Source organism: Eucalyptus grandis, chromosome 8, assembly GCF_016545825.1.
Source record: "Eucalyptus grandis isolate ANBG69807.140 chromosome 8, ASM1654582v1, whole genome shotgun sequence".
NCBI classification, from domain to species: Eukaryota; Viridiplantae; Streptophyta; class Magnoliopsida; order Myrtales; family Myrtaceae; genus Eucalyptus; species Eucalyptus grandis.
Window position 1 is genome coordinate 9,191,108 of NC_052619.1, and position 14,648 is coordinate 9,205,755.

General features: G+C 44.0%; 2 protein-coding genes across 2 annotated transcripts; both read left to right on the forward strand.

Annotated features, from left to right (window-relative positions):
- The first annotated feature begins 6,634 nt into the window (after positions 1 to 6,634).
- On the forward strand, positions 6,635 to 7,471 carry LOC120285940 (putative calcium-transporting ATPase 13, plasma membrane-type). Its single transcript, XM_039299557.1, has one exon. The coding sequence runs from the start codon at positions 6,635 to 6,637 to the stop codon at positions 7,469 to 7,471; it is 837 nt and encodes a 278-aa protein (XP_039155491.1).
- A 1,247-nt stretch (positions 7,472 to 8,718) lies between these two features.
- Positions 8,719 to 11,366, forward strand: LOC104416214 (putative calcium-transporting ATPase 13, plasma membrane-type). Its single transcript, XM_039300383.1, has one exon. The coding sequence runs from the start codon at positions 8,876 to 8,878 to the stop codon at positions 11,162 to 11,164; it is 2,289 nt and encodes a 762-aa protein (XP_039156317.1). The 5' UTR covers positions 8,719 to 8,875; the 3' UTR covers positions 11,165 to 11,366.
- Positions 11,367 to 14,648: the final 3,282 nt, after the last annotated feature.

Sequence of the window (14,648 nt, forward strand, 5' to 3'; positions counted from 1 at the left end):
TTCATGAAACCGAGTCCCACTTGGAAAGGCAATCCACGGTCAACTCCCCTCGAATTTATTTTCCTTGCTGACTTCAACGTAGAAACTAACTCGTGCATATATATATATATCTTTCGCCGACTGCAGCTCGTAAAGGAAATAAATCACGGTCAAGATTGTGACACCAATACGGATGAGATTCCCGTATTATGCAATATCCAATCTTGAACTTTGATCTATCAAGTTAATACACAATAAACTTGGGTCAGATTTATTCAATAGGCTTAAATTCGAGACATATTTTAATAATTATCACGAGCTTGAGGCCAAGCTTGAAACTCAAGGGACCAAGGCTACTCCAAGCTCTGGGTTTGAGGTCGAGCTTCATGGCCAAAGCAGTCATGACCTGGAGCGTTGTCCATGGTGGATGGGAAAAAATGAAACCCAGGGATCAATAGCATACCTGAATGAGGCCAGCAACGGCCATAGATGAGCGTTGGCATGCTCATGAGCAAGTCGTCATTGTTGGCCGGTGACGCTGCAATCCACAATGCAAGCATCGTCCATGGCCTCAAAGGCAAAATGAAAAAAAAAAAAAGAAAAAAAAAAGAGAAGAAAATGGTGAGAGAGAGAGTGTGGGGCTGAGTGTGGGACGGAGCTTAACGGGGTGAGAGAGTCATTTAGAAATTTTGAATAATCTAGCATGTGAGCTCATGTTGACGCATGTCAATCTCTGAATGATTTATTATATGTTCCTACAAGGCATATTAAATGCATTCAATATTTTCTCGTGAGAGTCAGGAAGATAAAAAAATGACCGACAGGGCAAGACACCGGCCACTCTCGCCGAGCCCGACGAGTATCTCAAGATCCATATGAAGCTCCTGCGAGGGCCACCGCCTGCTATCTCCTCTACCACACGCCCGAGAAAACATTGTGTACACAAGCGGTGCCACGTCATTCTTACACAAATCCTAAACATCATGTGTCGTATTTGGACCCATCTGTAAGAAACATTTGCCCACTGGACAGATTTAAAAAAGAACAGCCTTATTCTTTTTTGTCGTTATTTGGCCCAAAAAGGACCTCCTCTCTCTCTCCCCCGCTCCTCGTCCCTCCCCAATAGAGGTGTGCAACAGGACCAGCTATACCCGGTTCCCAGACCGGCCCACCCGGAAAATAGGGCTGGAAACCGGTTCTTGTTGAAATCGGTTCGGGAACCAGTTCCCAAAATTTTGAACCGGTTTAAACTGGTCCAGGAACAAGTTCTAAGTGATTACCAACCTGGAAACAGGTTCCTGGACCAGTTTTGGAACCGGTTCCCAGACTGGTTTTGTAAGTAGAGGTCCAAAACCTTTCTTTCCCCCCGATTTCTATTCTTACTCTCGCAATCATACGACATTTTTCTTCTTGGCTCTTTCAAACACGCACGACATTCCTCCTTTGCCATTCCTCTTCCTCACTTGCTTCCCTCCTCACCGGCTCCCTCTTGCACCGTCCATCCTCGCACCGTCCGATGGACGAACGATGTTCGCCACCGCCAAATTCTTGTGTATCACATGGATTGGCTCACCTAATTTTCTTTTGTAGGAGGAGTTATGCTTGTATAAATGAGTAGCTTCATGTAGTAGTTGTGGGAATAAGACTAATACTAGACCCATATTTGTTGCTAATTCTTTGCCTTATGATTTTATTTATTATAATTAGCCTTGTGGATTCTCAATTTTTCGTTTAGTCGAAAAGTTCATGTATTTATTTATTACAAGTACTTACTGTTTCAATACAAATTAGGAGGATTATGTTATTTTATCGCGTATTAATATAAAATTCAAAGTCGTATAGGATATCAGGAGATTGCAAAACAGGTTCCAATGTAAATAGGGTTGACACTGGAACTGGATCGGAAAAACAGGGTGAGTCAAGTATAGGGTCCAATACAAGTATAGGGTCCAGAAAAGAGGAACCGGTTATAACAGGGTCCGGGTTTAGACCTTACTCACCCTAGACCCGATCACACCTACTCCCCAGGCCACCCAGGCCTACGGGGCCACCAGATTCCAAGCTCCCCCTCTCCAAGCACTCCTCCCCTTCCCTCTCTGTCATCCTCACCGCCGTCGCTGCCTCCTCTGACGGCCTTAACACCATCCTGTCTATGATCAAGTCCTTCTTCGCCTCGTCCTCTGGCCGCCACTGTCCACTCCAAAGAACTGCCTCCAGATCCCCCCCTGTGATAGCACCGGATGAGCTCAACGGTGTAATGGAAGCTGCTTCGTTTTTTTTTTTTTTGCCCTTTCCCTTCTCTTGCTGGGCTCGAGTCGTAACAATGTCTTTTTCAGTTACTTTTCCCAGTTGTTCATTGCCATCTCTTGCGTTGCGTTACGATGGAGTGTTTTTCTAGGAAATTAAGCCCTCGCAAGCAAGAGAATTTTCCCATCGTCTCCTTCGAAACAAACGGTCCCCTCTTTATTTTCCATCGCCCACCACCCCAACCGCATAAGTCAAAAGAGCCTCGGAGAAAGACTTTGATAGGCTTGAGGGGTTTTCGAAGTACTTAGAGGGCCTAAATTTGACACATGTCGCTCACCGAGTGGATTTGTGTAAAAATGATGTGGCTCATTTGTGTACACAATATTTCCTCCCTTGAGTTAGTTGATGATATGTCGTATGATGGCTTGGCACTCTACATAAACAAACATCATCTCATTTTATTTTAATTGAACAAATCATCGTGGAAGAAACTACTAAATAATTAGTGTGTTGGAAACATGTAATTGAACAATAAAATAGACAGAATAAGAAAATAAATTGAACTCGGTCAAGATGACCTATATCCACAAAAGAGCAGCAAAAAGTACCGCTATAAATCAAACAATATAATGAATATTAAGTAGTCAATATATCTTGACTCCCAATTACTCTAATAACTTACATAATGTTTAGCTTGACAATTTTCACGAAATAATTAGTCAATCTCATAAAACAATTAACAAAAATCTTAAACTCACGTGATTTAATAGCAGTTTCCAACACTTGTTCCCTATAATAAAATTCCTTAGCGTTAGCTCCAATTGGGATGCGAAAGGAAGAACCCGGAAGTTCCCTCCGGGCGCGTATCAACCGTTGGTCAAAAGCTCCAACAACCAAACAACATATGTGAGTCGACCGCATCATGGTCACATTCAAAAGTCCACGCGGACTTTCCACTTTCAGCCACAGGCTCCTCCAACACGCGTTACGGAATATCGATTTCGTTTGCATTTCCCCATTTCTGCTTTGCCTGGCCACCACTCTCGCACAAACAAGGAAACCCTTCTCCAAATTCAGGCTACGACACCGGAAAGAAGTCTTGGATTTCCACTACCGTGTGCCTGCGCGTTCATAAATGACAATGTGTCTCATGTTGAACTTCTGTTCACTGGTTTAAACTCGAGACATAATCTCAACATTTAGCTGCGTCCATCATGAGCAAAAATTAAAACGATGCATCTCATCCTATTCCCAAGCGTGTACGTGGAATTCGATTCCGACTGATGTTACTGTACGAAAGGGGGGAAATGTCAAGTGTACGTGTGGATAAGAAGAATCCAAGTAAATGTACGTTGACATGTGGGTATAAACACCAGGAACAGGGCAGATTGGTCAACCACGCAACTCCTGTGTGAAGTATCCAAAGCTTCTTACGCGGAAAGGAAGAACAATAAGGAATTAGCAACATTATGGGTGCAGCGTGATCCTCGACCTTCAATCCCTATCTGATTGAAATGATTTGATCTAATCCATTTAATACTTTTTAACGATCCTCATGTCAATCCGTGTTCTTATGATACATAATAATCCCTATTTCGCCTCGTGTTTTAGTCGATATCCTTATGATACATGATGACCTTGGATTCTTCCATGGCGATGTCCTTTTCATTAACTGCCTTAATTGATCTTAGTTCGATGGATCATTTGACTTTTGGAGGCAGGGTCCTGCCATTGAGAGCTCTGATAGCTCTGATAGCTTGGTTGCTACCAACATATATGGCTCATCCTCGTGAGCCATCCTGGTGCAACTTAATCAAACCTCAAACGTGTCATCGGCCACTTGGCATTCAAATTCACTATCATCGGGTATTACTCCTTTACATCCTCACTATTTCATCTCAGCCTTTCTAGTGTTACTCCTGCTCGATGCTAGCCCTTGCTCGTGCTAAAGAATCACGTACTAACCTCGTAAATAAAGCCTTCCGGTTGTGCTATTTGCCTACGCTTGTCAAGTGACTGTTCCGAGCATGGATCCGTAATATGGCTTGCTGAAATAATTTTCCTCCAATTACTATCTAATTTGATATTGTTTTATATAATTTGATAGAAACTGTCTTATTAGTAAACCCTATTAGAATTGTAGCATGAAATTGTACAAAGTATTGGCTATTTCATTATACCACTGCCTGAACAAACGCATGACCATTGTTTGTTCTGTCGTGAACACAATATCTTGCACATGGGTGCTTTTAATTGTGCTTTAACCAAACATGCAATAAGAATTGATGTCTAAAATGTAAGTATTGTTGGGAAAATATGGCTTTGAATTGGGTAGAACAATGAAGTCGAATCTTTAGAGTAATTAAGTCGGACCTTGAGGCGTGATATCACTTTTTTTTTTAAGATTTATTTGCCCTATAAAGTTGCTAATGGTCACAGGCAAATATCCTCCAGGATACAACAAAGTCTAAAAAATAAGAATACTAGATAACAATTCTAGTATTCCTCCAAGGTTTCTTTAGGAAACAATTGAAATGATGGCTGTAGTTTAAGCTCGAACAGATACAAAATGATCATAGACACATTCTTCTGAAAACTGGCATGTGTATATATATAATAGTCTTAAACATTAGACAACTCTTCGTGAAAAATTGCAAAATTGAACAAACATGTCCTTTCGAAAAATTGTCTAGATGAACAAGTGTATTCATTAACCTTTACCAAAAAAAAAAAAAAAAAAACAAGTGTATTCATTCGAAAGAAGTTGAAAAAACGAACAAATGCAACACTTCGGGAAAATTTGCAAATTGAACGAGTATCTTTTCCAAAGGTTGTTTTGAAAAGACACCAAAAAAAAAAATCGAAATAATTAAATTTAAAAAATTATTAATTTTTTAATAAATAAAATTTCGATTTTTATTTTATTTTAATAATTTCCAAAAATTCTCAAAAACAAAAAACAACATTTGAATTGATGAAAAGATAATAAAAAAATGATCACACACACACATTCCTCTGAAAACTGACATGTATATATGGGCAACTCTTCGTGAAAAATTGCAAAATTGAACAAACGTGTCATTTTGAAAAATTGTCCAGATGAACAGAGATATCCATTCGGAAGAAGTTGAAAAAACGAACAAATGGAACCCTTCGGGAAAAGTTGCAAATTAAACAAGTATCTTTTCTAAAGGTTGTTTTGAAAAGACACAAACAAAAATTCGGAATAATTAAATTTAAAAAAATTATTATTTTTTAATAAATAAAATTTCGATTTTTATTTTATTTTAATAATTTTCGAAAATTCTCAAAAACAAAAAACAACCTTTGAATTGATTAATAAGATAACCATAAAAATAAAATAACAAAGGGGTTAATGTTAATTAAACCGCTAAGTGCTAAGTGTGTCAAATAATTGTGAACTCGCACGCGAGTATGGTGTGGTCTAGCTCACACTCAATAATTCTTTTAGGTACACAAAAGAAACCATACACTTATTTTTATTAATTGGTCCACTTCCTCCCACTTTTCTTACGTGGAACAAGAAAACATGCACTTAATTTGTTTTTATAAACAAACTTCTAACAATTATCAGCAGGCCGATATACTGTGCTCACTTGGAGACGTGTGCATCACATCACACGGTCATGCATTCCTCCACCCTGGATTGGAGAGAGGAAATGTTCCTCTAGCCAATTCTTTAATCGGCACATTATGAATGCGGCCATCATCCAAGATAAAATTCAACGAAAAGAAAATGAATGCGAATATTATATTTATAATCTAGCGATCACATGATTGAACGAGGGATGAAGAAAGATATAACGATACCGCGTTTCAAGTCGGTAGGACTGAAAAGGGCGAACACAGGCTTCTTTTCCTCAAACGAATGAGAAATTCTCCTTGAGAATAACTCGATATAAAAAGTCTCGGATGCCCTGTTGATGTCGGGGGAATTAAAGGCAAATCATCTAAAAGAAACCGCGCAGAATTGGGCCCTCTCTCGTATCTCCATATCTTTTGACTTTTCGTTGACTCCGTCACCAGCTTGGAACGAACTCGAACGAACGCGGGCTCACTTTCGAGGCAATCCGTTGGCAGCTGCCCCGTTCCACTTCCCTCAATTTCGCAGAACAAATCTGAATTTAATACTTCGTATATTGTCATGGCTTCATGGTAAAGAAACGCGAATGTGCAAATCAAAAGAGGTCGGCTCCGGATGTTATATAATGCGATGCATGGATAATGTCTCCCAACGTCACTTCTCCCTTAAATTCGAGAATTGCTACTTTTCAGCGGCTAAACCAAGCACCAACAACATCAGAGCTTTTCCTCTTCTCCTGTCATTTGCATTGTGCGACCCCACCTCATTCGAGGATCATTAGAGCCCGTGAGTCTCTTCCCAGCAATGACGAGCATTCTCCGTGGCGACGATGTCCGCTACGAGGTCTCTCTCGACTTGCCCACCGCCATGAGCAAGTTTGCCAAGCCATGGCATCTAGCCTTCGTGACCATATATTGCTCCCGAGCCTTCACTACCTCCGCAAAGAAAACCAAGAAGTTATCCCCACGAAAATCTCCTTCCTATGCTTCAATTTCGATCCTCGATCTGGTCCAGAGCACTGGCTCTGATCAGCCCAGCTCCTTCAACATTGATCAGTCACAGCTCACCAAGCTGGTCAAGGACAAGGACCTCTGCCACCTCCAGGAATTCGGCGGGGTCCAGAAAGTAGGCTCAGCACTCGAAACTGATGTCTCGGCCGGAATAAGCGGCGACCCACACGATGTCTCTCGCCGGCAAAATGCATTCGGTGTCAACGCATACAAGAAGCCGCCTGCCAAGAGCTTCTTCCACTTTGTGGTCGAGGCTTTCAAGGACCTCACAATCATGATTCTTCTTGTTTGTGCCGGGCTTTCTCTCGGGTTCGGGATCAAGGAGAACGGAGTCAACGAAGGCTGGTATGATGGCGGCAGCATATTCGTCGCAGTGTTCCTCGTAATCGCCGTGTCTGCCGGGAGCAATTACCGCCAAAACCAGCAGTTCGAAAAATTGTCTCGGGTGAGCGGTAATATTCTCATAGATGTGATAAGGAAGGGTCGTCCGCAGCGGGTTTCAATATTTGAGATCGTCGTCGGAGACGTCGTTTGTTTGAAGATCGGTGATCAAGTTCCGGCAGATGGTCTGTTCCTGGACGGGCAATCCTTGCAGGTATGGACGAAAATTTGTACTGGTTTGAAGCATTAGAATTGCATGTTAACTCATGTTGGTTTCTTCTAGAAACATACGTAGTATTAATCGTTAAAATTTGGATGAGCATGGATACATGATCTTTGGTATTAATGATAGTTTTGTGATGTGTACAAGTGTATAAGTGTACGGTATAGTTTGTAAAGAATGAATAATGACAAAATAGAGTGTTTCACTCGTTGAACAAGGTAGTTTTGCCAATATAGTTGTAGGACTATTGGCGGCGCTGGTGGAGTACGGTGTTGAAGACTTTATTCTTCAACTCCCCACGCTCCATTACATCGGCCTTTTCATGGGCATCTTCACGGACATTTCTTTTGTACAAGTGGTAAAAGCACTGCCCCACGTGTCCTCTTTCTAGCCCATATGCTCTTTGACTATTATCCATCATTTTTCTAGTGAATTCCGCATTTTTCCTCTATCACCTCAAGACTAGATACTTTAGAGGATTCTTCTGAACTTCCTCTTGGCTTTTCTTCACCTGAGAGTCTTCAAGCTCTACTTGGACTCTTCCACTTAGTGCTTGGCTCACAGTTTGCTTTCTCATTCAAGATTTCAAGATTCAACAAGTAGCTTCTAGATTTAATTTAGAACAACTGGAATACAGAGCTAGCCTGTAGTTGTGACAGTGTTGTAAGGCGCGTTAGTTCTGCAATGGGCATTTCACCCACCCTTACTCACTCTAGGCGTGGGTGGCTATTATACCAGTCTATCCAGTGGTAGCCAGTGTAAGCAAGCTTGCCCTAACTTGGAGTTTACCTTCCCCACCGTGAGATATCCTAATTTCCCGTCTATCTTTGTCTTCCTGACAGAGAGGGAATACGAAGGGCAGCGTCATTTTTCTAGTGAATTCCACATTTTTCCTCTATCGCCTCAAGACTAGATACTTTAGAGGATTCTTCTAGACTTCCTCTTGGCTTTTTTTTTTTTTCACCTAGGAGTCTTCAAGCTCTACTTGGTGCTCTGCTCACACTTTGCTTTCTCGTTCGAGATTTCAAGATTCAACTAGTAGTTAATTTAGAGAAAATGGATCACAATTTTTAACATTAATATTATCAAGTTCAACTGTAGGTTGAGTAATTAGTCCAAAAAATTGTAGAAATGTATAATATTCTGCTTGATACTGGGCAGTCTGTCATTTTCATATTCTTGATTATATAGCAAAAAGGTTCTATGACAAAAAGGATGAGTAACGGTTTTTATTCGTAGTTCAAGTTATAGTAGAACAAGCTCTGTTAATAAAATTCTACTGTCAAGACATAATCCATTTGTCCTTGTTTCCTGTTCATGTTTCATCTCCTTTGCTTCAAGTTAAGACCTAACCGCTTCGTATCGTGTCATCCTAGCGTCACTAAACCATGTGCGACCTTTGTGTTGTCAATTTAGGTTGATGAATCGAGCATGACCGGGGAGAGTGATCATGTTGAAGTCAACCGCAAGGAGAATCCATTCCTGTTCTCGGGAACAAAGGTTGCTGATGGGTATGGTCAGATGCTGGTTACATCCGTCGGCATGAACACAACGTGGGGCGAGATGATGAGCTTGATCAGCTGCGACAACAGCGAGCAGACCCCTTTACAGGCTCGGCTCAACAAGCTTACCTCGTCGATCGGCAAAGTAGGCTTGGCGGTCGCTTTCCTGGTTCTCGTGGTCCTGCTGATTCGCTATTTCACAGGAAACACACAGGATGAATATGGGAACCGGGAATTCATTGCGGGCCAAACCACAGGTGATGATATCATAAACTCTGTGGTGAGCATCATTGCAGCTGCAGTGACCATCGTGGTGGTCGCGATTCCCGAAGGCTTGCCGCTTGCAGTAACCCTCACTCTTGCTTATTCGATGAAGAGGATGATGGCGGATCAGGCGATGGTGAGGAAGCTTTCGGCCTGTGAAACGATGGGGTCAGCCACCACTATTTGCACCGACAAGACCGGCACTCTCACAATGAACCAGATGAAGGTGACGAAATTCTGGGTCGGCCAAGACTCTGTGACAGAAAACACCTGCTCCTCTGTCTCCAGGTTTGTCCTGGATTTGATTCACGATGGGGTTGCTCTGAACACCACGGGCAGTGTCTACAGGTCGTCTTTGGGATCGGAGTACGAGTTCTCTGGTAGTCCCACTGAGAAAGCGATTCTCTCTTGGGCGGTTTCGCAATTGAGCATGGACATGGAGGAGAAAAAGAAGAGCTGTGAAGTCATCCAAGTCGAAGCCTTCAACTCACAGAAGAAGAGAAGTGGTGTCCTAATAAGGAAGAGCTTGGACAACACATTCCATGTGCACTGGAAAGGTGCAGCAGAGATGGTCTTGGCAAAATGCTCGAGCTTCTACGACGGGTCAGGGATAGTGAAAGATTTGGATGAAGATGAAAGGGCCAGATTCGAGGAGATTATTCAGGGGATGGCAGCGAGCAGCCTTAGGTGCATCGCTCTAGCTCATAAACAAGTCTCCGAGGAAGCTATCCTGACAAGAGAAGACGGGAAGAAGATTGAAGAGGACGGCCTGACATTACTGGGACTTGTCGGTATTAAGGACCCATGTCGTCCCAATGTGAAGAGTGCGATCCAAGCTTGTCAGGACGCAGGAGTGAACATCAAGATGATAACGGGAGACAACATCTTCACCGCAAAGGCCATAGCTGCGGAGTGTGGGATTCTCAGGCCCGGGGACGATGCCTTCAGTGGAGCCATCGTGGAAGGAGCGGAGTTCCAAAGCTACACACCTGAGGAGAGGCTTCGGAGAGTTGAGAAAATCCGAGTAATGGCAAGATCCTCGCCTTTCGATAAGCTCCTCATGGTTCAATGCCTGAAGCAGAAAGGTCATGTGGTCGCCGTCACTGGGGACGGCACGAATGATGCACCAGCCCTCAAGGAAGCAGACATTGGGCTCTCAATGGGCATCCAAGGAACTGAGGTCGCCAAAGAGAGCTCAGACATCGTAATCCTTGACGATAACTTCACCTCGGTGGCGACAGTGCTGCGGTGGGGTCGATGTGTCTATAATAACATCCAGAAGTTCATCCAGTTCCAGCTTACCGTGAACGTCGCAGCCCTCGTGATCAACTTTGTGGCCGCGGTCTCTTCTGGCGACGTCCCCCTGACGGCTGTCCAGCTCTTGTGGGTGAACCTGATCATGGACACACTCGGCGCCCTCGCTCTGGCCACGGAGCGGCCCACCAGGGAGCTCATGGAGAAGCCCCCTGTGGGACGGACCGAGCCGCTCATAACCAACGTCATGTGGAGGAACATTGTGGCCCAAGCAACATACCAAATGGCCATCCTCCTCACTCTACAGTTCAAGGGCGAATTAATCTTTGGCGTGGACGAGGCGGTGAAGCGGACGCTGATATTCAACGCGTTCGTCTTGTGCCAGGTCTTCAATGAGTTCAATGCGAGGAAACTCGAGAAGAGGAACGTGTTCGAGGGCATTCACAAGAACAAGCTGTTCCTCGGGATCATCTTCGTGACAGTGGTCCTCCAGGTGGTGATGGTCGAGTTCCTAAAGCGGTTCGCCGACACGGAGCGGTTGAGCTGGGGACAATGGGGTGCGTGTGTCGGGATCGCGGCCGCGTCTTGGCCTATCGGTTGGGTGGTGAAGTGCATCCCAGTCCCTGATATACCAATCTTCATCTACTTGGGATTGAAAAACAAGAAGCTGGTAGGGAAAATCGTGCACAGAGAACGGTAGCAACTATTGGAGACTCGATTTGATCCATTCCGATTCTTTTGATTGATTTAGATTGAATCTTGATTGGGATTTGATTTTGTAATTGATACAATAGATCGTAGATATAGGATATTGTGTATATTATTTCCTATTCATTTATTGTATGAAAAATATGGATACATTCTTGTACATATAATATATGGAAAACTCTGTTCCTCCATCATTCCACATTTCTTGTCAGGGTATCAGAGCAGTGTCTCTAACCCCTTGTCAATGTATCACAGTATCACAGCAGTGTCTTTAACCCCGCTCCCGCAAAAATCCTTCTGAATTATCTTCAGTTGTTTCTGAGTTATTGTTGTTGCACCTACAAAACAAAACCAGCACAATAGGTACGTATTCGACTCTCTGAAAATGCAGAATCCACACAGTAGTGAAATCCAAGATCCGACCCTACCTACAATGGAGGAATCACCCGACCAAATTTCGGGACAATCCTCCGCCCCTGCTCCAATTGCTCCAGTCGCTTCAGCGCCCCAGTTTCCTCCAGCTTAATGGCCATTCATCCCATGGTTGGGCCCATGGGCCACTGAACCGAATCAGTGGACCACTGGGTCCAGTCAGTAATGGGCCAATTTCGGCCCACCTGGACAACACCCGAATGGAGATCTGCATCCATTGTCTTCGGGATAGAGACCCGAATTGAATCTGGGTGGGGCAAGGACGATTCCTTATGTGATATCCGGGTCTTTGCTTGACGGAATCGTGAGCTCAAGTGACTAGTAGCTATTGCCGCGTCTTCTTGTGTTGCCACAATTTGTGGTAATGTGGCATTTATTCAATTGTCAAGACCATGTAGGCTGAGGTGAAGGGGGAAACAAAAATATAAATTCAGCAAACTCCATTCATTTCCATCTCTTCTGCCACTCCACTACCCCACCGTTCTCTTTCGTTCATCATTTTCTTCATCCGCGCATCATCCCTCCTTGCTGCTCAACGCTGCATGACCCTCACCCTCCCTCGTTTCTTCTCTGTTTCCGTGCAACAACCGTGGCTTCCTCGCCGCCACCTTTGCCAGTGACGCGCCCCTCATTCAGCCCACACTCGCGCCGCCCCACCGCCCTCAGGCCACCCCATTGACTAACAAATAGCTGAAACCAGGCTTCCGAGACCTTGCCAGAACTGACACTTGCCCTGTTTATGCTACGTAGGTTAATTCCGTACATCGAGGTTGATTTTCTCAAGTTTTACTCGCCTCAATCAAATTTGTGCATGATTATGTTCATCGACGGTTTTGGAATATTCGTGTTGCAAGTAGTGTTAATAATTTAATGCCTTGAGCATATTAACATATTGTTGAAATACTGATCGTTGAGATTTAAGTGCATTTGAGTTTGAATATCATGAATTGTGAACGGAATCTAGGAATGTGATCATGTTGAAATTCAGTTTATTGTGGATTTTGCCAATTTTATTCTAATTTCGGTGGTACAACTTTGATGGGGCATTCTTCACAAGTTGTGTGTTTTGGCTTGTTTTACAACATACTTAAATTTCAGATTTTTCAGACTTTGGGTGCGTTTGGGAACCACTTCCCAAAGCCCTTGGGGGTCCAAAGCCCTTTGGGCAAAAAAAATGGTGTTTGGGAAAAAACTTTGGAAGGACTTGGGTTGAATGCTAGCATTTTTAAGGCTGAAAGCCCAAGGCGGGTGGGGCTGCCTTGGGCTTTTTCAGCATTTCGGCATGCCGAGCGATCTGTTTACTTTTTTTTTTTTTCCAAAATTGTCCTCATGAATTTTTTGTTTTTCCGGTTCATGTCCTTGGATGAAACACTATTCATCTTCTCCGAGCCGACGGCCCGATATAGGGACGCCGCGACCTAGGCAATCGTTGTCGGAGAGTCAAGCGACCTATGCGAGTCGCGGCGTTGCCGACTGTCACTTGCCACACTTTGTGACCTCCGTGCGGAGCTCCAGGGGCCGCGCGACCTATTTGGTCGCAGGTTTGGTGGTCGCAACCAGATCTAGTGCCGGAGGCTCGAGCGACGACTAGATCTAGGTCGTGCGACCTCGCCGCCCCGGATTTGGGTTGCGGCGGTGTCGCGCGACCTCTTGAGACCTCATCGCCCCAAATCCGGGGCGGCGAGGTCGCGCGACCCGAATCCGGGAGGCGAGTCCTCTGCGATGTCGACGCCCGGATCTAGGTCACCGGAGAGGTCGGCGGCGTCATGCGACGCACAAGACCTCACCGCCCCAAATCCGGGGTCACCGGAGGTCGAGGCCGCATCGTGCGACGCGCGTGACCTTGCCGCCCCAGATCTGGGGTCGCCAGAGGTCGCGACGGCGTCGCGCGACCTCGCCGCCCAGATTTGGGGTCGCCGGAGGTCGGCCGACGGCTGACCGCTGCCCTTCGATCATTTTGTTTTTAAAATTTTCTTTTGATAATTTTTTTCCACAAAACTCCTTTGTAAATGTAATTTCCCAAACACTACTTTGCTCAAAGCACTTTACAAAGAGCTTTCAAAGTATAATTTACCAAACACAGTTTGCATTTTGAAAAACACCTTTAAGTCAAAGGTCTTTGCATTTTCCTAAAGGCTTTCCCCAAAAGTGGTTCCCAAACGCATCCTTTGTATGTGCAAATATATTTCAAAACAGAGCAAAACAGAGCACAATTGGATTTGCTTGAGAATTTCATGAAAGATGTTCCTCAGAGTCTCATTCATGTCGTGTTAAAGTTTTGGAATTTTACGAATGGATTTGCTTGGTAAATGCTGCTGATTTCTAAGGATGGGCGAATTGCCCTTTTTATTGAAATTGGGACTTTGAAATTTCCCTTTTTGTGCTTGTCTTTTGGACGATACTGATAAGCAACCATCCTCTATCATTTTTGGGGTTTTCAAACGGACAAATGATTAATTTTATTTTCTGCCGTTCTCTCGTCTTGTCGAGTTTTCTCTTTATCACTGGATAGAGTTCTTCCTTTACATTAACTCTGTTTCTTCATCAGATAGTCATCACTTTGCCGTTGCTATGCGAGTGGCAATTCATCACCTTCCTCTTCCTTCTTCCTCCAATCCATACTCTCCGCAGCTTACCCACAGTTCACACACTACCATTTTCTTCGCTTAGCCCCTTTCTATTGCTCTTCGATCTTTCGACATCTGGGTTTCTCCTCATTTGCATGTCCACTTTTCTCTTTTAATCTGCATGTCCTCCGTTTCTTAGTATACGACTTCATCTTATACGGCGATAATCCCTCTCTAGTAATGGATAGCGACAACGACACATATGCATCTCGAATTGCAACACTCTGTCAAAAATTGGGACGGTTATGCTCAGGAAAAGAAATTGATGAGTGGCATGTTCAACCCCCACCTGAAGCAGTTGAGGAATGCAAGTTGACATTAATCGGTAAGGTTCCTTTGAATCCTTCCTTTAACTTCCAAGCTTTCCAATCGGTCTTGAAGAGGGCATGGAAATCCGAGCAAGTTACTATCCTGCAG